This window comes from Malania oleifera, chromosome 3 (genome assembly GCF_029873635.1).
Source record: "Malania oleifera isolate guangnan ecotype guangnan chromosome 3, ASM2987363v1, whole genome shotgun sequence".
In the NCBI taxonomy this organism is placed as follows: Eukaryota; Viridiplantae; Streptophyta; class Magnoliopsida; order Santalales; family Ximeniaceae; genus Malania; species Malania oleifera.
The window spans coordinates 41,431,898-41,458,899 of NC_080419.1; the positions used below are offsets into that span (position 1 = coordinate 41,431,898).

General features: G+C 36.9%; 1 protein-coding gene across 3 annotated transcripts in view; it reads left to right on the forward strand.

Moving 5' to 3' along the window:
- The first annotated feature begins 2,230 nt into the window (after positions 1-2,230).
- The window catches only part of LOC131152032 (myosin-6-like), a 38,481-nt gene continuing 13,709 nt past the window's right edge, over positions 2,231-27,002 (forward strand). The window contains exons 1-23 of one of the 3 annotated variants that reach the window (XM_058103612.1): positions 2,231-2,691; positions 4,216-4,344; positions 6,304-6,447; positions 6,599-6,744; positions 6,836-6,992; positions 7,102-7,160; positions 7,278-7,437; positions 15,518-15,667; positions 15,741-15,877; positions 15,967-16,113; positions 16,222-16,323; positions 16,719-16,776; positions 16,868-16,969; positions 21,334-21,371; positions 21,727-21,853; positions 22,535-22,705; positions 22,817-22,948; positions 23,042-23,151; positions 23,247-23,307; positions 23,703-23,880; positions 24,016-24,221; positions 24,791-24,910; positions 25,263-25,361. In XM_058103612.1, the coding sequence (XP_057959595.1) occupies positions 4,216-4,344; positions 6,304-6,447; positions 6,599-6,744; positions 6,836-6,992; positions 7,102-7,160; positions 7,278-7,437; positions 15,518-15,667; positions 15,741-15,877; positions 15,967-16,113; positions 16,222-16,323; positions 16,719-16,776; positions 16,868-16,969; positions 21,334-21,371; positions 21,727-21,853; positions 22,535-22,705; positions 22,817-22,948; positions 23,042-23,151; positions 23,247-23,307; positions 23,703-23,880; positions 24,016-24,221; positions 24,791-24,910; positions 25,263-25,361 (2,733 nt within the window). In that variant the 5' untranslated portion in view covers positions 2,231-2,691. Of the gene's footprint in view, positions 2,692-4,209; positions 4,345-6,303; positions 6,448-6,598; positions 6,745-6,835; positions 6,993-7,101; positions 7,161-7,277; positions 7,438-15,517; positions 15,668-15,740; positions 15,878-15,966; positions 16,114-16,221; positions 16,324-16,718; positions 16,777-16,867; positions 16,970-21,333; positions 21,372-21,726; positions 21,854-22,534; positions 22,949-23,041; positions 23,152-23,246; positions 23,308-23,702; positions 23,881-24,015; positions 24,222-24,790; positions 24,911-25,262; positions 25,362-27,002 lie in introns of those variants that run through there. The other 2 variants (XM_058103610.1, XM_058103611.1) reach the window with 2 other exon arrangements.

A 27,002-nucleotide genomic window follows, 5' to 3' on the forward strand; every position in this document is an offset into this window, starting at 1 on the left:
TAGAATATTGGGACTCGACTTGAAATTGCAAGACTATTTTGAGATAGTGGAGATTTTCAAAATGGGACTCTAATCTTGAAAATGATTCAAAATTGAAACAATCAGGGCTCCACTTTAGACTTAAAGTCAACCTTACTACACTTGGTCTTTTCAGAAAGGTTTGGTAAAAATTAGGGTGCCTATAATGAGAACGAAATTACCATCCAAATCCTGTATTCTATGATTATTAATCAGAACAACTCACCTTCACAAACCCTAACTTCGTGATTTTCCTTAGTTCTTAACGAAATTCACCTTTCTCTTAGCTAGACATTTAACCCAGCAAAAAAGGCTATCTAGTCAACAAAATCTCCAACTCTCCTCCTTTTACATCACAATGTAAAACCATATCCAAAAAGTTACATAACCACTAAAAAATAAAAATTTAAAGTTTGGATGTGCAAGTGTATGGGTTAAATGCATCCATGGTCACCGAACTATTGACTAAAATGATTGAGAATGCTAAACTTTTTTCTTTTGGGTGCGCTTAGGTTACTCAACTAACAAATTGTTGCAATCTCTCTCTTTTCATTCATAACTAATGGACCTTTGTTAAAGTTGCTTATCCGGAAGGTCAACATTTATATATATATATATATATATATATATATATATATAATTTTTTTTCTTCTCCTTATTTTCTTTCCCCAAGTCCTAATTTTAATTTTTTCTTTTCGATAAAGATTCTCTACTTCTCCACAATAGTTCTAAGGGTTCCAATGGTTGGATTTGGGAAGATGTTGGGGAAATCAACCATAGTGGACATAGACATGGCCTTTGCTTGGGATCAGATGTCCACGCAAGGAGGTGTTGGGGATATGTAAATTTTGGGGATTTTGGTGTGGAGTGAGTTCAACCAGGGAAAGTGAGAATTTAAAAACTTGTGGTTGGTGGAAGTAAGGGCATTAGGATCTGGGTGTTTGGGGCAGTGGATGGCAATAGAATCGCTGCCATTGACAATGAGGGTGAAATGGTGGTTTTTGTTGCAAGTGAAATCCATGACACATTTGGCCCTATAGTTGTAACCCTCACATCTCATACATCCTTAGTATGTAAATACCATCCCTCCTAAAGTCCTCATCCATCCCAATGTAATATTGCTTTCAAAGTTTCAAAGTCACCTAGCAATGGCAACTATTTACCTTTTTTTTTTTTCCATTCTTTATTCGATCCTTCTCTTCTATTTCTTTATCTCGCCTTCTTCATTTGTTCGGTACAATAGCAACTGTTGGTACAAGGGTGGCTCTGCCATCCTCCTGGTGGTGGGAGATTGGATTAATGGTGAACTTATTGAGCAAAGGGGTAGGGATGCCACTACTGATGGGGTTGGGAGATTGGATTAATGGGAGAATAGGTGTGTCTTTCGCTTGAGTGGGAGGACTATTGGCGATCATCTAATTAGCATCGACGTTCAAGAAAACTTCTTTCTTGCACTCTCCATCAAACTTCTGACCAATAACAATGTCATTGTGGTTAAGATCAATGCAGAGAAAAGTGTGAATTCGGTGGGAAGAGGGTGCTGAGTGAGAGAAAAATTTATTATTATTATTATAATAAATAAAAAATTTCAAAGAAAATAAAAAAAAATATGTTAAGCCTGAGTTCCAGTATTGTCACATGAACATTTTTTACAGAGGGATGTCTTTTTTGGGCTGGAAGCGGAGATTGCAATAATTTCGTAGTTGATCAATGGTAGCACACATGAAAAAAAAAGTTTAGCAACCTTAATAATTAAAGTCAATAGTTTAATGACTATTAGTGCATTTAAACTATAATTGGATTTATAGTATTAGGATGAATCGTGCAATTTACCCAATAAATGTGAAAGATTCAGATAAAAATAATAGTTTAACATAATACGAACCACGAGTGCACGTGTCTGCACGATTTATTGATCATCACTCCATTTTTGTGGCAGCCTCTCCATTTGAATATGAAGCCATTCAGGTTCAGCAAAACGAACGGTCCAAGGGGTAATACACACTGAAGACGCATGGACGCGCGGGCACTAGAACAAACCCTCCAAGATCAACAATATAATAACAGTACTTAAATGCGGGGGGCTTCAGTCCATGTTTTAAAGAGTCGTGAAGTACAACGTAAGAGTTAAACCTGGGGTCGAGCACCTGAAAATATAACAACTCACCAGGGGCAGTTTCGGCAGTTCAAGTTTGATGTCTCGTTTACGCGTTCACGTTTTTGCGTCTCTGTCTGACGGGGCCTTATAGAGAGAGATACAGAGAGAGAGAGGGAAGGAAGGGGAAGAGCAAGGGGCAGAGGTTGCAGAGGAGGGTGGTTCGGGTTCAACATTTCTTCTTCCCGTTCAAGCCTCTGCAACAACTTCCCATGTGACCACCGCCACGGCCACCGGAACAGCCACCGCCAGCAGAACTTCCTCGTCGCTCGTCGTCATCTTTTTCTTCTCCATAAACGCCGTTGTTTCTCCTGAATTCGCTGAGTCAAAAGGAGGGTGCAGTTGGAAATACTGGTCTCCGAACAGCTAGGGCAGGGGTTGGATGATATTCGTCTTTTTGTGCTTGCATTGGGAGGAATCTATGGTTTCCCCGACATTGCGAGGTTGTGATTGTTGAATGAATTTAGGGTTCATTGGCTGGTTGTCTGGCCCGAATTCATTGATTCCGTAAAACAACGGTATGGGGTTTGAATACTTTCGCCGTTTTCTTAATTAGTGTTTGCCTTTTGTGGATTTTTTTGATTGTTTTTCGTAATTTGATGAATTTATGTTGTTTTCTGAGTGTGATGCACGATCTGTGCTCCAAGTTGGGTGCAATGCAGAAGAAGCGACTAGGTTCATAGCTGTAAATTAGCTGTGGATTGTCATTTCTTGGCTTAAAATTTCAGAAATGGGGAGTACGAACGTTCAGTTTCTTCTCATTCATTTTTAACAAATAAATTAAACTTATTTAAATGAGCTGTGTCAGCATTATATCAAGATACTGCCCAGCAATACATTGCAGTTATAAAGATGTCACATATCAGATATATATCCTGTTGCTTTATTTCCATCCTCAATTGCTTTGTCATACTCTGATAGTGTTGAACTGCCTTTTCTTGCATTGACAAGGCTTTTTATTTTATCTTTTTTTGCCATTCTCCTCATTTCACTGTGCAAGTAATGCTTTGCTGCACTGTTGGGTGGAATCTCTTGTGTCATAATAGCATGTTGTTGTAACTGGATGGGTATTATTAAAGTGTGCGCATTTTTGTCAATGACTTTGGAATGGAACTGGTAAATTTGTGGAAATCTTTAAGAAGTACTTCTGCCAATCATATTTATCATTGTCCAACTTCTCTTGAGCTTATTAGGGAAAAGCTGAGGATTTTTCTTGGAACTCAAGGAGTTGAAATAATAATAATTTTTGGATCCTGAATAACAGCATAATAATTGGTTCTCCCTCACACTCACCACAAAAGAGAAAAAAAACCCAAATTCTTGAATTGGCTTGTTTTCTGTTGCAATTTGTATTAGCAATGAACTTGCAGAAGTGTTACTTTCAAGATCATGTGATGCATTGAATTTGCAGAGATGATATCTTCTGTCGAGGTAGTGCTCATATCTTGTGCATTTTGATAGGCAGTGCAATGTGTTTTGTGGAAAACATTTTTTTTTTTTCGGTTGGTAAGTAAACATGAACACCCTTAACTCATATACCTGCAACACAATACGCCCTAAGGGGAATCAAACCCTGAATGCTGCTATTGCCAACTAGGGGGCGAGCCATTATGGCAAAATGGCTTTGACAATCTGTAATTGAATCTTTTGTTGTTGTTGTTGTTGTTTTTTTATTTTTTATAATGAATGGGTAGTTTACAATGATTGCTTCGATAAAGTCGTATACCACTTTTCTTGACTTTGCTAGAGGAAGTAGAGGTATGGCTTTAACAATCCCTAATTGAATCTTGTGTTGTTTTGTTATCATGAATGGATAGTTTATGATGATTGCTTCGATCAAGTCATGTACAATGCTTCTTGACTTTGCTAGGGGAGGCAGAAGCATACTCTTGTTATGTTTATGCTGTTATATTGGATTGTGTTGGAGAGTCTTTTCCAGTTGTGTGTTTTCATGCTTGTGAAACATATTTTGGTGCCTATTTGTTTAAGTGATGGTGGCTTATTTTACATGGTTAAAGTATTGATGATTTCTGGCAATGCAGATGGCTCTGGTCAATATAGTAGTTGGATCTCATGTTTGGGTGGAGGATCCTGAGGTGACTTGGATGGATGGGGAAGTTGTTGAAGTCAATGGTGACGAGATTAAAATAAGCTGCACATCAGGGAAGACAGTGAGTAGTATATCTAAGGATTCTATATCAAGATTGTGGAGATCATTGTTTTTGGTTTTGTGGAACACTCTTTTGCATTATGAGTTTTTATAAGTCACCTTCTAGTGATCTATATATTGCATATTTGCTTATTTTAGTTCTTTACCATATGTCTTGACTTTAAATTCAGTTCATGATTAAAAATTTGAATTGCAAATATATTTTATTACTTGGACTACTGTTAAATGCAGCATTATGTCATAGCCAGAGGGCAGAACATTCAAAAAGTCAATCTTAGTTATTGAAATGCCTGGGAAATCTGTTTAAATGGCCTATTTGTTCACCTAAATTTCACTGATGATTATATTACAAGCAAGCTATATTCTGTGTTGCACTTGTATTTCTTCCCTTTTTTATCCTAATGTTTCTCTAGTGACATTATTGTGATTAGAATGAATAAAGTCAAAAAAGAAAGAAAAAAGAAAGCAATTATTGAGAAACATGGGTAGCATTGAAGGTTGTATAAGTTAATATTATAGATTGGATTTGCTAAGATTGCTTCATATCTGCAATCAATTTAATGATTTATGAGCAATTAAGCAGTGACTTAGAGATTGATTTGAGGATTTCACCTTGGAAGGGGAATATTTGTTTGGATTTCAATTTACACTTTATGATAATTGATCTTAATTTTTTTTGAAGGTTATTATGTTTACCACATCCCCTAAAAGAATGAGAGAACGATGAGTGTAAGGTCTCATCTTGTGTGCACTCTTGAAGCTGTTGGCATAGTACTTTATACTTACTTAGGCTTACTATTTTTATTTGTTTAAGGTCCTTGTTATTAAGGCTATCAAATTCAAAAGTGCCAGATGAAGATCCTTTGGGTTTAGATTGGGTACGAGGGAGGTATTCATTTAGAGGAATGGATTAAGGTTTGAAATCAAGATGCGTTGGTATGGGATCTTGATGATAGATCTCTTGTTTTAAAAAAGTAATGGATGTTTTCTAGGAATCACGGAGCTAAGTAGTTTTTTTTGTTTTGTTTGTTCTTTTATATTTAACAAACACAGTAGCGAAATCTTTGACATTTTTATTCAATTAGGTTGGGCACAATTAAATTCCTTCAAAATCAGTGCAATGAGTTTCAATATTCTTCCCACTATTACAGTTGGCTCCAATCTGCATGAAAATTTTGAGCCAGCTTTTTTCCTCACTTCTAATGAAGTGAATATCGGATTGCTATTCTGTATTGTATTGTACAGGGATGTTTCCTAAGAATGGCAAAGTTGAAGCTTCTAACATCGTTTTAAATAGCAGTCACAAACAGTTTTTTGGGTCCTCAATATTCTTACACTTCTAACCAGTGAGAAGAAAAATCACAGAGGGTGTACAAGGGGCTGTAGGATTGTTTTCTTGATTAACTAAAGGGTTGTTTGCCCCGGCATATGGTTGCTTTGGTTATTCAACGGTGAATATGTTTTTCCACAGATGTTGCATCTTTGACCCAACTAGTGGAGTTGTGTTTTGATCTTTTTTATTTGTTCTGTGTTTTTGTGTCTGTGTATTGTTTCTTGATTATGGGGTTAGTTGTTGCTCTTGGGGCTCACCAAGTCCACTACAGTTCTTTGTTTTTCCTGTTGTATTTCTATTTATTTGTTTCTAGAAATGTGGCTATATATATATATATATATATTCATATTGATGGAATGCTCTTAGCCTGGAAAATGTTCGTTATCTGCAGCTAAATCATCTTTGCATAGCATGTTTATGTTGATGTCATAATTGTACATGCCTCATTACGTGGCACCGAAATCATCTTTTTTTCATGTTTGCAGATTGCAGATTTTTCTGTAAGACTGAAACAGATGAGCTGTCATGTTGATTATTTTGTATGATTTAGTGCAGTATTAGCATTTGTTCGAGGGCATAAATTAGAGGTTTGACTACCCATTGGTTCATGTTTTGGTTATACTTTAGGTTTTTGCTAGCGCATCCAATATCTATCCAAAAGATGCAGAAATTCCTTCATGCGGAGTGGATGATATGACAAAGCTTGCTTATCTTCATGAACCAGGGGTTCTGCAGAATTTAAAATGTCGATACGATATTAATGAAATTTATGCAAGTGTCTATCTCTTTCCCCTTTTGTGCTTATTGTAGCTGTTTACATTTGCTCTTATCTGCTGCTTATGTCACACTGTTATAAATTTGCCCTTTTCCCCTTTTGTGTTCCTCTGACAGTTAGAACTAACCCACATAACTATTTTGCCAGACATACACAGGAAACATATTGATAGCTGTGAACCCATTTCAGAAACTGCCTCATTTATATGATAGTCATATGATGGAGCAGTATAAAGGGGCTGCCTTTGGTGAGCTGAGCCCGCATCCTTTTGCTGTTGCAGATGCAGCTTACAGGTAATTTATCTCTCTGTCATCTGTCTCAAATATCGAGTCCTTCGGAACTTTAATGTTTTAGACTAAAGGATGAGGAATGACATGAGTGTAGGGTGATGATAAATGAGGGACTAAGCCAGTCAATTTTGGTTAGTGGAGAAAGTGGAGCTGGTAAGACAGAAAGCACTAAATTGCTTATGCGATATCTTGCTTATATGGGAGGAAGAGCAAAGGCTGATGGACGGACTGTGGAGCAGCAAGTTCTGGAGGTAGCAAAGTTCTGAAATTCAAAATCTTTGCACTAATGAAGTTGCATTGGTGAACTTGAACTTATTTCTTTGCCTTTCTCCTCTCTCTCTCTCTCTCTTTTTTTGGCAGTCCAATCCTGTTCTAGAAGCATTTGGCAATGCAAAGACTGTCAGAAACAATAACTCTAGGTAAAACCGTTACAATTCCAGATATTATTTTTAGTTCAACAATCTGCTTAGAAATTTGAATATTCTTGTTCAGCTGGCTGATATTCTGTTCTGAAATGAAATAAACTGTGATTTCAGTCGGTTCGGTAAGTTTGTGGAGATTCAGTTTGATCCAAGGGGGAGGATTTCTGGTGCTGCCATAAGAACTTATTTACTGGAACGCTCACGTGTTTGTCAAGTGTCTGATCCTGAGAGAAATTATCATTGCTTCTATATGCTTTGTGCTGCACCATCTGAGGTAATTTGTCAACTGCATGCTTATAATTGTTTTATCTTTTTGTTAGATCATAGATTATTTTTTTTTTGGTGAATTATATTTTATTCAGATTTCTTCATGACGCAGCTAGGATGATTGGCAGTGAACCAATAAAAAATGTTGCAGCATTGGAATTTGTTAGATTACCACTTGGACCAACAATGTATATCAAGCCTTAACATACCCCTGCACGTGCAGCTTGACAGCGAGTGGAGAGATAAACACACGATAATAACACCTGTGACAGGGAAAACAATAATTTTTTAAAATACCACACAATGAGCACAGGCAACAAGACTAGAACCCAGGACCTCATGGCAACTAGCTTTGATACTATGTTAGAATATCACTTCTCCTAGAAGCTTAAGCTCTTTGGTTGTGGGCCAACAATGTATATCAAACCTTAACAGAATTAACATTCCAGTGCTGTTGGTGGCTATAGTATTGTGCCATGAGACACTATTTGTTTGTTTTTTGGTGTCATACACTTTAAACTATTTTACTAAGATATTGACTTATTGTTGTTCCTAGTTTTCTGGTTGTTCTTCTGTGTTTTCTATCTGGATTTTCCGGACTTTGTTAAGGAGATGTCTTATTCTCCTAGCTGTATAAATTCTTCTTTTATTATCAAAACAAACCTAGGAAGCATAACACACAAGGAAAGGTGTTGTGAAACCGCTTGTTTGCCTATGGTCGCATCTATCATGGCGTTTTTATCTTGTATCCCGTGTACATGGTAGTGCTGGAGTTGTGTTTGGGCCATTATATATAATAGTAATAAACTGGGGATGTAGTTGTAGACTTGTAGTACAGCTCCTCAAACATTTTGATGTTTCATGCTGTTAGTTTGGTAATGGTCCAAAATGCTGTTTTAGGGAGTGCCAGTGTTGAACTTGCACTTGAAGTTCAGTCACAACTTGCCTGCCATGTGCCTAAGAAGCTTGGGACTAATTGCAGCAGTGGTGCATCAACTAGTAAGATGTGGCAGCAGTAGAGATGGTTGGGCCGTACATGTGTTAACCAGCCAACCAGCAATAATAGTGGTAAAGCAGCCCAACTGAACCAGGGGAAACAGTGGTGAAATGCTACAGGTGCTTCAAGCTTGGGCACAAGTCCAATGAGTGTCCAAAGAGGGCTAAAGATAGAGTTAATCTTGTTGAGGATCATGAGGCTGATTGTGAAGAGAAATTTGCAGTTTTTGAGGACCAAGAACGGCAACTAGAAGCTGAAAGGGATGTGGCAGAAGAAGGGATTGAAGGTGATGTCTTTGGTGAGGCTTTTAGTCATTTGAAGGTCATTATTTCCCCCTCTAGCCTGTAATTGTGTAAGAATATCTTTCAAACTAGATGCACAACTGGTGGAAAGCTTTGGTACTTGATAATTGATTGTGGAAATTGCGAGAATCTGGTTTCTCAAGAGATGGTAAACAATCTAGGATTGAAAACAGAAAGTCATCCACAGCCGTACTGGGTGGTGTGGTTCAATAAAGGAAATGAGGTAATTGTCTCTTTGAGATGTCTTGTTAATTTTTCTATTGGTTCCTTTAAAGAATATGATGTGGCTCCCATGGATGCCTGTCATATTCTTCTCGGGCAGCCTTGGTGATATGACAGGCATAAAAATCCTTTTTAAAAAGGGAGCTACATGAGGGATATGCAACGTTAAATTGATCTTTTACCATATTCTACATAACCTAAATTTCCCCACTATTAAATGAGCCCAAAGAAGCACGAAGAGCTTCAAAAGCGGATTAGGAAACTTCTTAGAAAGGGATTTATTGAAGAAACCCTAAGTGCTTGTGCCTTACCAACTTTACTTACTCCTAAGAAGGATGGAACTTGGAGAATGTGTGTGGACAGTAGTGCTATCAACAAAATCACCATTACATACAGGATTTGTATTCCATAATCAGATGATATGCTAGACACGCTAGTGGGATCTTAGGTTTATTCCAAGTTTCTCTTGAAGAGGAGTGGATATCACCAAATCAGAATAAGGTAATGAGTGGAAAACAACCTTTAAAAACAAGTAAGGGCTCTATGAGTAGCTGATCATGCCCTACGGGGTTGTCCAATGGACCTTGTACCTTCATGAGATTCATGACGGGTGCTAAGACCTTTCGGTGGGAAGTTTGTTGCTGTTTTAATTTAATAATATTTTGATGTATTGCACGGACAAGCAAAGCCACATTAGTCATTTGAAGGCTATCCTACAGCTAGCTCTTGAATAAAAAATTAGCTTTTTGCTAATATGAAGAAGTGCAGATTCGTGGTGGACAGGTTGGGCTTCCTTGGTTTCATTGTCTTGGTTAAGGGAATAGAAGTTGATCCATCAAAGATTGAAGCTTGAACCAGCTGGCCTACTCCAAGAACAATTATGGAGATAAGAAGTTTTCATGGTTTGGCACATTTTACAAGAGACTATAATGAATTTCAGCACTATGGTTGCTGCCATCACCGAGTGTCTCAAAGGAGGGAAATTCAATGGGACTTCAGAGGCTGAAGGGAGCTTTGAGGAGATAAAGAAGATGATGACCCAAACACTGATTTTGGCCTTACCAGACTGTGACAAGCTTTTTGAAGTTGATTGTGATGCATCAAAGATTGGAATTGGGGCTGCCTTGAGTCAAGAACGAAGACCAGTGGCTTATTTTAGCAAGAAACTCAACAAGGCTTGATGAAACTACTCTACCTATGACCTGGAGTTTTATGCTACTGTTCAGGCATTGAGTTCTAGGGGAATTACCTTATTCAAAGGGAATTTATTCTGAATTCTAATTACGAGGCCTTAATATTTCTCAATTTCCAAAAGAAGCCATGTTGGAGGCATGCTAGATGGGTGGCATTCTTGTAGGAGTACACTTTCACATTGATATAAGGCTGATTTGCAAAATAATGTGGCAGATGCATTGTGTAAAAGGGCATATTTGCTAGAAACTGTCTGTTAGTGTTGTTGGGTTGGAGTTGAGCAAGGAAAAGAAGACCCTTATTTTTCAGGAATTCTTGAGAAATTTGCAGCTAGGGATTGTGATGTGTCTACAGAATTTGTGGTAAAAGATGAGTATTTGTTCATGGGTGTTAAGCTATATGCATTCCCGTAGGTTCGTTGAGGGAATACTTGATGTCTGACTTGCATTTGGGGGTGGCCCGGGGGGGGGGGGGAGGGGAAGTTTTAGGAGGTCATTTTGGTAAGGATAAGACACTAAGTTTGGTGGCTGGAAGGTACTTTTGGCCTTCCATGTGCTGAGATGTGTATAAGTATGTTGATCATTGTTGCACTAGCCAAGTTTCAAAGGAGCAACAGTAGAATGCAGGTCTTAACACTCCTTTACCAATACCTACAGGCTACAGTCCTGTAGGTTGATGTTAGCATGGATTTTGTGCCCAAATTGCTACAAACTAGGAGTGTTTATTTCATCTTTGTAGTTGTGGGCTGGTTTTTTCAAAGATGGCTCATAGATTGCATGTAAGAAGACATTGGATCTATGCGATGCAACTCTTTTCTTTTGAGAAGCAGTTAGATTACATGGGGTACTAAAGACTATCACATTTGATTGAGAAACAATTCCTTGGCTACTTTTTTGGAAGGCCTTATGGAAGTTATTGGCTATAAAATTGCAGTACAAAGGTGCCTATCACCTTTGTTGGATTACCACTTTACCTAAAAGCTTACGCTTTTAGTTTGTGGGCCAACAATGTATAATAAGCTTTAACACTCCCCTGCTTGTGCAGCCCGACAGCATGTGGGGGGATACTACATGGTAGATAACACCCATTATAGGGAATACAATAATTTTTTAAACACCCCTTTTGCTTTGCTGGTAGGTTGTGGTATAAATTGCCCCTTGTTTTGGCATTCCTTTGGGTGGTAACCTATTTCTATTTCATTTTTGGGACTTTGTGGTTGAGGTCTCTAGAAGGGAGTGGTGGGGTGGCTTTTATTTTACTCTTGTTGGTAGAATTGCTTTGATTCAAGCTTGTCTTTCTTTTATTAATTTGTACTTCTTTTTTGGTAGAAAAGAATCTTTTATTGGTTTGTATTATTTGTCACTGTTTTGGATTCCAGTATGTGTACCCAGTGAGGATGATGAGTGTCGGTGTTTGTGAAAGGGATCATTTGGTTATGTGGGAGACTGAATGTAGCTCTAAGAGTCAGCTTGGTTTGTGTTTGGGGACTTATGTTTAAAACGTTTCTTTGACGAGCAATTGGTTGTGGTGGTTTTGTTTGGAATTTGACTTTTTTGTGGCATCAGGTATTTCTCAGCAAGTATGGGCTTCGGTAGAATGTATGGGATGTGTTACTGCTAGTGTCAATGGCAGCTAAAATAGTCATCTGAAATGTATTTTCCTCATATTGCATTTGTTCTTTTGGGTGATATATAAATTATGTAGTTTGTACTGGAGAGGGTTTGGTTTCAGGAAGATTGCTGGGTAGGTTAAGCTCTTTCTTTTCAAGCCTTTCCCTGTCTTTATGGAATCTATAGTCTCCATGTGCTCTTATTGTCAATTTCTTCTTTGTCTAGAGGATTATCTTCTAGAAACTTCAACTTCTTCGTAACTTAAATGGGAAGCAATCCTGTTCTTTTGTTAAACACCCTCGATTCCTTTAGGTTTTTAGTGGGGAGGAACTGCTGGTCTTGGGTTTTAGGTTCCTGTGGGATCTCTTCTTTCAAATTGTTTTTTACTCACCTCATGCACGTTCCTGATATTGTTCCTTCTTCATTTACATTATTTTATTTGGAAATCTAAGATTACTTCGGAACTCAACGTTCACGTATCACCCTGGAAAGAATTAATAGAAAAGATTTCTGTTTGAGGAGAAAGCCAAATAAACCTCTCTCTCCTGATCTATGTTTGCTTTTGTTATCACAGTGGTTAGACAACTTCTCATTCGTTCTTGCATTGCTGCCATTTGTGGGAGATTTAGAATAAGCTTTTTGGTGTTTTGGGGAGCAGTGAGTCTGCCCCTTCTTTGAGAGCATGTTCTCTCTTTCTTTTAGGGGTAGTCAAGGGAAGGAGCAGAAGGCATTGTGGAGAAGTGCTGTCTTTGCAAAGGATATGGTGCATTAAGGGGTATGCCACTTCCTGTTGAACTTTAGTGGAGTAGGTTGGTATTTTTGCCTTTTATGTTGACTGCAGTGAATATTTTTTTTTTTTTTTGGGGGAGGAATTCTTTGGCTAATTTGCAATTGGATTGGTGAGCTGCACTTTATTAGCTTTACTGTTTCTTTTTATTTGGCTCTTTATGTTTGTTTTGTTTTCCTCTTGAATAGGGAGGATGCCTTTTCTCCCCTTTGTATATTCACTTTTCTCTCTTAATATGTTTTTTTATTTATAAAATAAATGATAAATGAATCAGAACATTGCTTGCATTAGCCCCTTAACTAGCATTACATAAGCATCCGTAATTCATCAACTCCAAATTTCATATTGAATTGGGTGATTGGATTCTTTCAATTCAAAATAAGACAATTAGGCAGTGTTTATCTAAGTTGGGCCAGCCATTCAAACAGGCCTGTGTTCAGTATAATAACTGGGGCATTCTTTGGAAAGAAATGAGAATTCTTTTTCTTCCCAGCTGGGTCTATCTATCGAACATGCCCATAATCTCATTTGCAGACAGTTCCCAGGAAGCGGGTGCAATGGCCCATGGTGCTGATCAGCTTTCTAGTAGGGGTCAAAGGGATTCTATTTCTGGTGTTAGTAGCAGAGAGAACCAAAAGTCTTTCTTTTGCAATACTAAATCCCAAAGAAATAAGCGTATGGTGTAGGGCTCTCTGCTTGAGGGTGATGAAGAAATGGGGGGAAATTCTCAGGCAGAGCTGGAGCTGCAATCATTTAGAGGAATGCTTTGGTAATGTTTTGTGCCAGTGAAGATGGGTATTTTGAGAGAAAGTAAGGATGGAAAAGACTGTAATAAGGTTGTCCGCATGAAGGTGTATGAGCGTTGATCACCAAGGAAGAGGGGGAAGGTAAGAAAAGTTGGCTTCTTGATATTTATATAAATTAAAATATGCAGGGAGGAGAATATTTTAAAATAAATGATGCTGGAAAGTTTTATGTTGAGGAATTCAGATTTATTTTTAAGTCTGACTTAGAGGAGGAAATCATTTTCAGTAGGGGAAAAATGGGGGATATCTTGGAGGAAGACAGTGAGTATGATAGTGATTTTGCATGTGATAATGGACTATTGTTGGATGAAATTCACAAAAAAATGGATAATGTTTTTGAATTGGCTGTTGCACTGAGGGATATTTCTTGTGCCTCCCTCTTCGTCAGAAGTTTTGGAGGACATAGCCATGGTCTTAAATTTCCACGAAATTGTCGAAATTTCTGTCGAAATTGTCGAAATTTCCATCGAAATTTCCGATTTCCGTCACCCTCGAAATCAAAATGGCAGTCAATTTTGGCCTTGCATAATTTCTGTCGAAATCTCAACGAATCATCCGAAATTTATCGAAACCTTGAGATTTTAGCGAAATTTGTCGAAATTTTAACCATGCAATGAAATTTTGTTGAAATTCAAACGAGAGATTCAAGAGTGAAGTGAAATTTCTCTTTTAATATATTTTATTGAAACAAAAGGTTATTGCAAGTGCTTTTGAAATTATATGAAAAAATAAACTTATAGTAATATTTTATTTGACCATTCATGTCTAAATTATCAATATTTGTATAATAAATAATTTTTAAATGATTTATGAATTTCATTTGCATTAACTGAATATGTTTAATGTACACTATCTTACAAGCATGTTTGATACACATACTATTTTACGACTTTTCCACTTCATACAAAACATAGATGTATTTAATTTGTAATATATTAGTCTTAAAACTTATATTATTATGTTTGTTAACCATTTCTAAAGTTTCACAAATAATTTCATGCTTTACTACTAGTTTCCGTTATTTTTTCAAATCGAAATCGAAATTGACATCGAAATCGAAATTTCCATACTTTTGGAGCTTCGAAATTTGAGTCGAAATCGAAATTTAAGACCTTGGGTATGGCTATCTTTGAGGAGAGGAGCTTCGGTATTGACTTTGGTTGTTGTGACTAATCCATATGGGGATGGTACCTACTCCTGTGGAGGAGGTTAGTGCGCAGGATGTTGGTTCTCAAATACTTCTCTGGATGATATGGGATTGTGGCTGGGTGTTCCTGGAGGGAATGAAGTTCGGTTGGATTGGGCTGAAATAAAATGAGGCTCAAATACTTCTGAATGACATGGGATCGTGGCTGGGTGTTCCTGGAGAGAACAAAGTTGGGTTGTGTGGGGCTAAAAGAAAAACGTCTGAAAGTCAGTGGGAACTAGCAAAGATTATGTAGCTCTATCAATTATGAAAGGAAGGGCTTAAAGAGGGGTTTTCTTAATTAGTTTTTTTTTTTTTTCCCCTCTTGTTTTCTTTTGTTTTTCTGCTATGAGGATCTCTTGTCCTCTCCTGGGTTGCAATTCTCTCTTTTCTCTATTTGAATACAGTTCTTTTTGGATTATCAGTATTTAGATACACTTTAGTTCTATTTTTCATGCGCCCTTACTCTGTTCCTGTATGCCTGCCATAGGATGTTGAGAGGTACAAATTGGGAAATCCAATAATGTTTCATTATCTGAATCAATCAAATTGCTATGAGTTGGATGGAGTGGATGATTCTAAGGAATATCTTGCAACTAGGAGGGCTATGGTGTTCCTGGAGGGGCTGAAATAAAATGGGGCTCAAATACTTCTGAATGACATGGGATCGTGGCTGGGTGTTCCTGGAAGGAATGAAGTTAGATTGTGTGGGGCTAAAAGAAAAACGTCTGAAAGTCAGTGGGAACTAGCAAGATTATGTAGCTCTATCAGTTATGAAAGGAAGGGCTTAAAGATCTTAATTAGGTTTTTTTTTTTTCCCGCTTGTTTTCTTTTGTTTTTCTGCTACGAGGATCTCTTGTCCTCTCCTAGGTTGTAATTCTCTCTTTTCTCTATCTGAATACAGTTCTTTTTGGATTACCAGTATTTAGATACACTTCAATTCTATTTTCACATGCCCTTTCACTGTTTCTGTATGCCTGCCATAGGATGTTGAGAGGTACAAATTGGGACATCCAAGAATGTTCCATTATCTGAATCAATCAAATTGCTATGAGTTGGATGGAGTGGATGATTCTAAGGAATATATTGCAACTAGGAGGGCTATGGAGATTGTTGGGATCAGCTCTGAGGAGCAGGTACTGAGGTTTAACAGTAAGCTTGTTGTATGTTTCCATATGAGACACCTCTTTAATTCTTTCCTTTTCTCAGGATGCAATATTCCGAATAGTGGCTGCAGTTCTTCATTTAGGTAACATAGAATTTGCAAAAGGAAAGGAAATAGATTCTTCTGAACCTAAGGATGATACATCTCATTTCCATCTAAGAACAGCAGCTGAGCTTCTCATGTAAGTGATAATTCTTTTAGCATCTACATTATTTATGGTGATTTACTTAGAAGTAGATGGCTAGTTCATAATCTGCACGTGCTTTTTAGGTGTGATGAGAAGGCTCTTGAAGACTCCCTGTGCAAACGTGTGATTGTGACTCGCGATGAGACTATAACAAAATGGCTTGATCCTGATTCTGCAGCTGTCAGTAGAGATGCTTTGGCCAAAACTGTTTATTCAAGATTATTTGATTGGTATATTTGAAAGCATTTCATAAGTTTGTGTAGAAGGCTGATTTTATATTGATTCCTCACCCTTCTACTTGATAACATTTGTGAATGTCTTCTTCACTTTTGCTCCAGGATTGTCAACAAGATTAATAATTCTATTGGACAAGATCCTAATTCAAAATTTTTGATCGGTGTTTTGGATATATATGGATTCGAGAGTTTCAAGACAAACAGGTGCTTAACTGGTATGCTTTTATTTTCTTCATGCACAGAGGTTAATTTTGTGCAGAGATCTGCATGAAAACCCTGTGTTTTTTTGTTAATGAAATTGTGTGATATGTGGGTATCATGCCAATTCTGAGTTGATTTGCTAAATGCCCCCATATGGCATTGGGTGGTGAACTTGTGCTAAAAGTTCCCTCTCCAGGACATTTGTATGTTAAGTTGCTCCTAGGCAGGCTTAGTCGCTTTTGTGTGAATGATGCCCATTTGCGTTTGAAACAATTATTTATTAAGAATATGTTAGATAGTAGCTGATGTGAAATATTTGTTTGCTGGATTCTTAAGTTTGAGAAACAATAATATTCGATGTTATTGTTGCTTCTAAAGTGTTGATTGTTTCTGTGCAGTTTTGAGCAATTTTGTATCAATTTGACAAATGAGAAACTGCAGCAGCATTTCAATCAGGTTGGTGAATGGCATGTTTAATCTATTTTGACATTTCCTGGAAATAAGTACATTTGTGTACTTAGTTTAATAACACTATTTTGTTTAACAGCATGTTTTTAAGATGGAGCAAGAAGAATATACAAAGGAAGAAATTGACTGGAGCTATATTGAATTCATCGATAATCAAGATGTTCTTGATCTCATTGAAAAGGTTTGTGTCTTAAAATTTTATATATATTTGTCTAATTATGTACTTTCTGGGAATCTACTGTGGTTTTTAGTTTTCTGTTGTGCCATACTGCCATTAGTTATTTTCCATCTGATGTCGGTGTGTTGACTATGAGAAAAATGAACCCTTTCTGATTGATGTTCCTTCAGCCAATGTTCTCACTGATGTGAAGTGTCAATTGTAAAGCTAATTTTTTCATTGATCTTATGTATCTTTTTTTTTTCTGCTCAGCTAAATGAGAATTTTTTAAAGGGCACCAAGTGGTGCCACCAATATACAATAGTGTGTCAAAAGAAAGCATAACCTGTAATACAAGGTATCAAAAAAATCCAGAATTGTCTTAGTGTCTGTCATGTACAACAATACAAGCCACTAGACCAAATAGACAGAGCGGTATTCCATCTGTCTTTGATAAGATTGAGTTACATAGGTGATCTTTTGAAAAATCTTCTATTTATTTCCTGAAATGGCAAGGGGAATTAAATTCAAGGCTTTCCTTTTTTCCTCTCTGAAAGAATAACTCTCCAGGCTGATTTTAAGCATTTTTTTTTCAGGAACTAATTCATGTCATAGGATATAGGATCGGGTTTAGCTTCCTTTCTTGCTCTGTTTTTCTTCATTGTTTCCCACTTAGTGCCCTTGTTGATTTACTGGTAGAAAGAAGATTGGAACGAGATCTTGTAAGGGAAGTTGAACCTCCTGTTATCTGAGTGCTTTTCATGTGAGGGCAGTTTTGCACATTTAATATTGTAGGCCTCTGAACTTTTTATCTCAAGAGCCTGCACTTAATGCTAGTTTCATGGTCATTGTAAATATCTGCAATAGTAAAAGGTGCTAATCCATTGTCATTGTACCCGTTTTGATTCAAAGTTCAATTAAAGTTCGTATCCAAGAGATTAGCAACAGTCTTGGTGGATACCATTTTATCAAAGTGCTTTTGTTGGTGAAAGACAGATCATATATGCTCGTGGCTAAAGAGGTGGTTGAGGATGCAGTTAGAAGAAAGAAGAGGGGTTGTTTTTGAAATTGAACTTTAAGAAAGCTTTTGACCGGGTGGGTTGGAGTTTCTTGGATAGAATTATGAATAAAAAAGGTTCTGGAGGAAGATGGAGGAAGTGGATTCATGGCTGTCTCCTGTGTGGTCCTTTTCTGTCTTAGATAATAGGGAGGCTAAGTCTTGGTCTCGATTTTCCGGCGCTCTGAGGTAGGGTGATCCTCCTATCCCCCTTCCTTTTCACTATTGTGGCAGATGCTTTAAGCAGATTGATTGATAGAGGGGTTAAAGAGTCTAGTGGAAGGGCTTAAGGCGTGTAAGGAGGCTCTGCCCATGTCTAATCTTTAGTTTGTGGATAGGAACAGCTTCTATTTCTTTTGGAAGATAGGAACAGTACAGGTTTTTGAGAAGGTATTGTAGTTAAAAATTAACTTCTGTAAGAGTGGTTTGGTGGGATTAGGCATGGAGCAGGGCCCTGCTGCTATCTTAGCAGGTTGCAGTGTTTTGAGTGTTAACCTGTTACTTATTTAAGAGTTCCTTTAGAGGGTAATCCTACAATTGATTCTTTTTGGGACCCGGTATTTGAGAAAATTGCTAAGAGTTGGATGGGTGGGAAGGAGTGATTTTCACTTTAGGGGCTTGCATTACTCTCATTCATGCTTATCTTTCTTCTATTTCCTTGTATTTTTTATCTGTTTTTAGAATTCCGGTGAGAGTTGCCCAGATATTGCCCAGATATTAGAGAAGTTGATGAGGGATTCTTGTGGTCAGGTGATGGTGAGTAGGTCTAAAAGGGAGGAAGGCCTAGGTCTAGGTAATTTGGTGTCTAAAAACATTTCCTTGGTAGGGGTAAGTGGTTATGGCATTTTCCCTCAGAATCAAACTCTCTTTGCACAAGGTTATTCATTGTAAATTTGATGTTTCAAATGGGTGGGATGCTATTGTAGGAGTTAATGTTACTCCAGTCCTTGGAAATTTGTGTCTCAAAAATCTATTGGTCTTTCTTTCCTAGTGTCTGTTATAAAGCGGGTAATGGGGAGAGAACTTGTTATGGGGAAGACAGTTGGATTGGGCATGTGCCACCTTTGGCTATTGGTTTCCCTCATTTGTTTCATCTATTGAATCTAATCTTCATGAGTCTCCTGTTGCAGCCTTCATCATTTTGCAAGAGGGTGGCCTTTCTTGGGATTTCCATTTTGGGAGGAATCTCAATGAGGGAGAAACTAATGAGCTTGCTTCTTTGACTGCATGCTTAATTCTTTCTGTGTCCTGGTGGGGAGTGATAAATGTGTTTGGAATCTTGATTCTTTTAGGGATTTCTCGTGTAAATCGTTTTCCCCTCATTTGATCCCTGACCCTAATGTTAGCCGCTGTGGCCTTTATTCTCTAATCTGGAAAGCTAAAGTTCCTTCAAAGATCAAGGCTTTTCTTGGACTGCCATTGCTGAGAAAATCAATACTAATAATCTACTTTAGAAGTAAAGACCAATCAAGGTCCTTTCTCCCAATATTTTTGTTCTCTGCTTCAGGAACGAGGAAACCTGTTCTTTTTACATTGTCCCTTCTCTTGGGGATGTTGGAATAATTTGTTTTGGATATTTGGAGAAAATTGATTGTGCCTGCCTTGGAGAAAGTAGGGGCAAGTTTTATGGTGGTGTACTATTTCTGGCTATTACTTGGTTCATTTGGTTGGAAGGAAATGCCAGAATCTTTAAAATGTTTCCACATTCAGCAATAAGCTTTGGAGCTGAGTGGTCTTTTTGGTGTCCTTTTGATGTTTGGCAAATAGATTCTTTCGGCATGTGTCTTTGGAAGACATGCAGTGGGATTGGCTAGTGTTACTTTCTTCATTTGCCTTGTAGGTCTCCCAAGTTTCGTTTTTTCTTTTTCCTTTTTCTTGATTGTATTCCTTCTTTCTTCCTTTACTACAATTCTTTGTTTGTCCAAAAAAAGGTGCAAGTTCAGCAATGGTTCATCATCTTAGATTTTTTTTCCATCAAGCAATATGAGTTGGCAGTTGACACTGCTGTAAATATTGAACTCTTTTTATATTGTTGGTTGCACATCTGCACTCATGGGTATGCCCGTGTAGCTATTTCTTATTCACTTGCTTTAGGAAGATCTTTCTTGTGATTTTCTACCCTGTGGTCATTGCAAATCTACACTTCACAGACCTGGAAGTATAATCCCTTTTTATGATCACAATTTTACGCAATAGGCTCAACAAGTTACCATCAAGACTCTTGATTAAACTAAGGTGTCTGGAATTGAGATTGATTTGTGCAGCCTTCTCGAAGTTATAAATCAAACAGCAGTTTTTAACTCTTTAACAAGTTTTATTTATTTTTATGGCTTGCACTGTTCATGTGTTCTTCTATGTTTGCCGAATAATATTCAGGAAGCATGATATCTGATTATCAGATCATGAATTGGTGATTTGGGTTTGGGTGTCCTTCAGCATTTTAGGAAATTGCAAAACATTATGAAACTTTAAATGGGCGGGATTTGAGATACTTTCAAAATAAATGAACTGCACCAGGCATGGGAGTTGGTGTCTGTCTGTCTGAAGTTTTGTCTGACAAGAAAAACTTGTATACTGTTTCATAGCCCATTTCTTATGCATATGCATAATAATTTAAGCAGACAATTATAAGTATGGACGTTTAAAAGATTGAATCTGATTTAAAACTAGTCAACATGGTACCTTTCTGAAATTTGATTTTTCTTACCCTAATCTCACATTTGTTTAGAATGTTTAAAGTCACTTGAGATTTAGATTTTTGAAATTCCTTTTCAAGATGGATGGTGCCCCAAATGATCAATTGAGATGCTTGGGGTGTTGGATACTTTCGTGGTTTTTGTGGAGATTTGCTCTATTTCTATACGCTGTTGTTGGTGGATATTAAAACAGGTGGTTGGGAGGCAAATTATTGATAACTTTTCTTTCCTTATGGATTTACAGGACATAAAGTTCAAATTTCACTTTTTTCATAATAATTTAAAAGCTGATTCTAGTCTGAACTTGAGCAGGGCAGCATGAAAGAATTCATTTAGCAGAAAGCTGAAATCAAATAGTTGGGGTCTTTGTTATGCAATCTATTATCTTTATATCATTATGATTACTTGGAGATCTTGGTTGCTTCTGTGGAGTAATTTGTTTATGGATACTTTTCCCTGTCATCATGTTTTTGGGCTCCTATTGCTCTGTTCACGTTTTTCTTGACTTCCATTTTTTGGTGATATTTTTAATGATTGGTTTCTTCTCAGTGATATGTTTGTGTTTTATCTTTCTAATATATATATATATATATATATATATATATATATATATATTTGTATTGTTATTATTTCAGAAACCTGGTGGCATTGTTGCTCTTCTGGATGAGGCTTGGTATGTATAGAATATGAAGTTGCAATGCAGTTATCATTTCTCTTCATTTGTGTGTCAATAGATTATTCAATTTTATAAAAAAGGCATCCCTGTGCACAAAGCTCCCGTGTGTGCAGATCTGGTAAAGGGGCGGACCACGATGGGTCTATGTATGCAGCCTTGCCTTGCATTTTTGCAAGAAGCTGTTTCGACACCTTGAACCCGTGACCTCCAGGTCACACGGCGACAACTTTACTGTTACATTTAGGCTCCCCTTCAGATTATTCAATTTTATGTGGATAATTATTTTACAATTTGTTTTTGTTTTTTTTTTAGTCTTTTTAAAATTCTCACATTTTCTTGTTATTTTATGCAGTATGTTTCCAAGATCAACGCATGAAACATTTGCACAAAAGCTCTATCAGACATTTATGAACCATAAACGCTTCAGCAAACCAAAGTTGTCGCGTACTGATTTCACCATTTGTCATTATGCTGGTGATGTGAGTATTTATGTTTAGTTTGGTTCATATAAAAGTATTCTGGGAGACTAGGATTATAGAATCTATTTGCAGCAAAAAACTAAACACTATGTGGCACTGATCCTTATTTAAGGGTGCTGTATCCATGTCTTGTCTATGTTAGACACATGTTGGACACTCCTTTGGCACTTCATAAATGTGTCCAGCGCTTAAAATGCATTTTTGATGTGAAGCACTTTTTGGACTAACCCCTTGATACTTTTTTAACATGCTGAGACTTATAATGTGATATTTAAATATAACTTTCTTTCTTTTATTCATAAGAACCATAATTCTTAAAGAAGAAAGGCCACAATGTTGAGGTTTTTAAAAACTCATTACCATAAACTTGTTGAAATTTCAATGGAAAGAAGTGATAGGGATATTTATATGGTTTTTTATTGCATTTATTTTAGTGTTATACGAATGTAAAAATATTGGTACTCAATATATTTTTAATATATATATGCGTGTGTATATATATATTATGTAATATCTACTTAGCAATCTCCACTGTGTCATGTCCAAAATTTTTAGGATTTGTTGTAATTCCGTATCTCTGTCAATGGTGTTTTGCTGTACCTTTGTCCCATGTTCATGTATGTTCATCATAAACTAAACATCGGCTTGATCCATATATTATATAGAAAATTCTGATTTCAGGTCACTTACCAAACTGAGCTCTTCCTGGATAAGAACAAAGATTATGTTGTTGCAGAGCATCAAGCTCTCTTGAGTGCTTCCAAGTGCTTGTTTGTCTCAGGTTTGTTCCCACCTCTGCCTGAGGAGTCTTCCAAAACGTCAAAGTTTTCATCAATAGGTTCCCGCTTTAAGGTCAGTTTACATTCTAACACGTTTGGTTTATGCAAACTATTTTGTTTGGTGTATGCAAACTATTTTATCTTTCACACTTACATTTTAACTTGTATCTTGTACGTTTTACAGCAACAACTGCAAGCTTTGCTTGAAACACTGAGCGCCACTGAACCACACTACATACGTTGTGTGAAGCCAAATAATTTTCTTAAGCCAGCAATTTTTGAGAACAATGATGTTCTTCAGCAACTTCGTTGTGGTGTAAGTTTGGCATTTTGTTATTTCATGCTTGAGAAATTACTTGTGTATTGTGTGCTGCATTTTCATGCATTGTGGTCATGGTCTTCATTACAGGGTGTTATGGAAGCAATCCGAATAAGCTGTGCTGGATTTCCTACTAGACGAGCATTTGATGAATTTGTTGGACGTTTTGGCATCCTTGCACCTGATGTTTTGGATGGGAGGTAAGAGTGATCGAGTTTGCACCCTTATAGGATTCTGTTTCATTTAAATTTGGAAGTGCATTAGCTTTCTCTAATTGTAACTATTTTGTTGATAGCTGTGATGAGATCACTGCCTCCAAGAAGCTTCTGGAGAAGGTGAACCTCAAGGGCTATCAGGTAGGTTCCATACTTTTGCAAATTTAATGCTGGGCACCATTTTTAACCTTCATACTAGTTGTTAAGTAATTTTCACACAATCTTTGTATATGTGTCTATCTCTGTGTGTGCGTGCATGTGCATGTGCTTGTGTGTGGGTGTGTGCATGCGCCATGTGGAAAAGGGTGCACACAATGCGCATGCACGTATGCACATGAGTATATGTTTGTAGTGGATATGGATAAAAATAAAACTGTTATCTCAGAATTGTTTGTCACATCATTCTTTGCACTGTCCTGGTTGATTTACCATTCAGTTCTTGTTTTTCATAGACTGCAGACCATTGCATGATCCGCATGAACATTCTCTGGGGTAGGTTTTAATGAAGCAATCTATTTGATTCAACTCTGTTGCAGATTGGTAAAACAAAAGTTTTTCTCAGAGCAGGCCAAATGGCTGAGCTTGATGCTCGAAGAAGCGAGGTTTTAGGAAGATCAGCAAGCATTATCCAAAGGAAAGTTCGCTCATATTTGGGTCGTAAGAGCTTTATCTTGTTGCGGTTATCTGCCATACAAATCCAAGCCTTGTGTAGAGGTATTAACTTATGGTGAATGTGTCCTTGTTTAATTTACTGCTTTGCTGTCATTGTGAGATTTCTTGAGACTTTTATGTGAAGGATTAAAGAAAAATTTTAACCTCTCGTTATGTTCACTTCTGAGATAACTGCAGGAGAAGTAGCACGCCATCATTATGAGTACATGAGGAGAGAAGCTGCATGTCAGAGGGTCCAGAAAGATGTGCGCATGTTTCTTGCTAGGAGAACTTATGAAAGGCTGTGCTTTTCAGCTGTTTCTATTCAAACAGGTATGCGTGGGATGGTTGCCCGTGGTGTGCTTTGCTTCAGGAAGCAGACTAGAGCTGCAGTTGTGATCCAGGTGAACACTGAAGTCTTCTTACTAAAAATCTGCTTCTTGAATTGCCAACTGTGTGTGTGTGTGTGTGCGCGCGCGCTGCCCGGGGGGGGGGGGGGAGAGGATCCATTTACAGCTGGTATAAAACATGTTATGATTACACTGTTTGGTAATTTTTTATGGTCTCCACATTTTCAAAATCTTAATGTTGAATTAGATGCACAAACTATTTTCTTCATGTTCAATAAAAATAAAATCAAATGCCGTAGACGCTTTTAGCCATTCTATCTATTTTTGTCATTTTACTGTAAATAGAATACTAATTTTGATGGGAGAGTTTTCCTACACTCCTAAAAAATTGCCTTGATGTTCTCATGTGCGACAATGGTAAGATGATATAAGGGAGTTAATGATAGAAACTAGAAACTCCACAATTGAGTACAAAACAAATTCTTTGCTTGAATTCCAATCATCAGCTTTTGCTCTGTCTTCTTGTTGTGGCCAACCTGAGGCAAATGTGGTGTGATCCGTGGCTGCATGCTTGGATTTTAAGTGTACACTGTGCGTTCTAAGTAAATTATTGTTTATTACAGAGCCATTGCCGACAATACTTTTCTCGACTTCGTTATATGAGAATAAAGAAAGCTGCAATTGCTACTCAATGTGCTTGGAGAGGAAAGGTTGCTCGCAGAGAACTACGGAAGCTTAAAATGGTGATAATCCCTCTCCTTGTTGCTTCTGTCGTTTTTTTTTGGTCCTGGTCTGGATTTTATTGGTTGATATTTCTGTCATCTTTAAAAATTATTCATATTCAGCTATGTATAAAAACATTCTGAGTACTATATATTTATTTACTCAGAATGGCACAAGTAACAGTTGGTGTCCATGCTAGTGCTTTTGCCTGAATGGTGAAATTGAGTGGTTGCAAATGTTTTTCTTAATTTTTTTTATATCTTTTCTCTGTCTAAATTGTGAATGTTGACATCTTTTCCTGTTTAAGTTGGTCACATCTATTTCCAGTGCTCAGCTTACTGAATTTTTCTTACTATTATTTTTTATTTGCAGACTGCTAAGGAAACTGGTGCTCTTCAAGCCGCTAAAACTAAGTTGGAAAAGCAGGTTGAAGAACTGACTTGGCGATTGCAGCTGGAGAAACGCCTGAGGGTAAAAATATTTTTGTAATTTTTTTACATGTCAATTCTCATTATACTTGGCATTCATTTTTTCATCCGCACTACTAGCAAACAAGTTAAATCATGCTAAATTAAAGCCTAGTTTTAAGGGGCCGTTTGGTATAACTGTAATAAATTATGGAAATAACAGCCAGAAATGGGAACTGAAAACTGGAAACAAAAACTAAAAACTAAGTACCAACCTCTTCGGTTAATATTTCTGAATTAAAAACTGACTTCATGTTCATTTTTTAAAATAATAAAATAAAAACAAATATAAATAAAATATATTATAATAGAGATAGGAATTAATTATAGTTATTTTATTTAATTATTATAATTATAAACTCACTTTTTAGTGCTCCCAAAGAAATTCTGTTGTAAATGACCATTGAGAAATGGTAAAAATAGTTTTTTTGAATGATTTGCTATTTTAAAGATTTGTTCAGCTTTTTATAAATGCTATGGATATTTTAGTTTTAATTATATTTTAAATTTGCATTGTCATTTTACTATTTTAACTCATTGATTTGGGTGGTGGGGAGCCATACATGCTCTGTGAAGCTACAGATTGTTGGTTTTAACTCCATAAAGAATGCAATCCACACAAAAGTCTTCACCTTTGAAGGAATTTAGTGATTCACAGTTGATTAACGAGGAAAAGAATGGAAAGATGGGTTTAACAACAACAAAAATAATAAGAAGCCTTAAGTACCACTATGTGAGGTTAGCTATATGATCCTTTTCTGCCAATTCATGTGATTGAGGGCATTTTCTTTGACTAACTTAAGAGCTTATTAAATCCGTCCTCACTATCTCACTCAAAGTTATTTTAGGTCTTCTCCTTCCTCTTCTAGTACCATTGACAATGACTAGCTCACTCTTCCTCGTAGGCGCACTACTTGGCCTATGTTTCAAATGCTCAACCCGTCTAAGCCGTTCCTCTGTTATTCTTTTAGCGCTATTCCTAACTTATTGCAACTATGTTCACTCCTTTATCTACCCTTTAATGTTATATCATTAATCCACCTTAGCATGCACATTTCAGCCATGTTTGCTTTTTGAATGTGTTGTTTCTTAGTTGCCCAATATTCTGAACCATACAACATGGTTGGTCTTCTAGCAATTCTATAGAGCTTTTTTTTAATTTTAATGGCACTCTATGATCACACAACACACCTCACAGGCTCACACTCTCCTCCATTTTACTCAACTAGCTTTAACTCTATGTGCTACATCCTCAATTTCTTCTTTGGCTTGCATAATATATCCAATATATCAAAATTTATTAGTGCTTTTGAACATTTTTTTTATCTTGATTATCAAGTTTAGTATTGTCTTTAATATTCCTTCCTACATGGCTGAAATTACATTTCATGTATTGTATCTTATTTTTACTGATCCTAAAGCCTCTGGACTCTAAAGCTGCTCTCTGAAGTTCTAATTTATATTCTACTCCCTCTCTTACTTTTATCAAATAAAACAATATTATCTGCAAACAACATACACTATGGAATCTCGTTTTGGTTATTCCTAGTGAGTTCATCAATTACTAAATCAAGCAAATAAAGGATTAGAGTAGAACCTTGATGTACACCTATTGTGATTGGAAATTCTCTAGACTCTCCTCCTG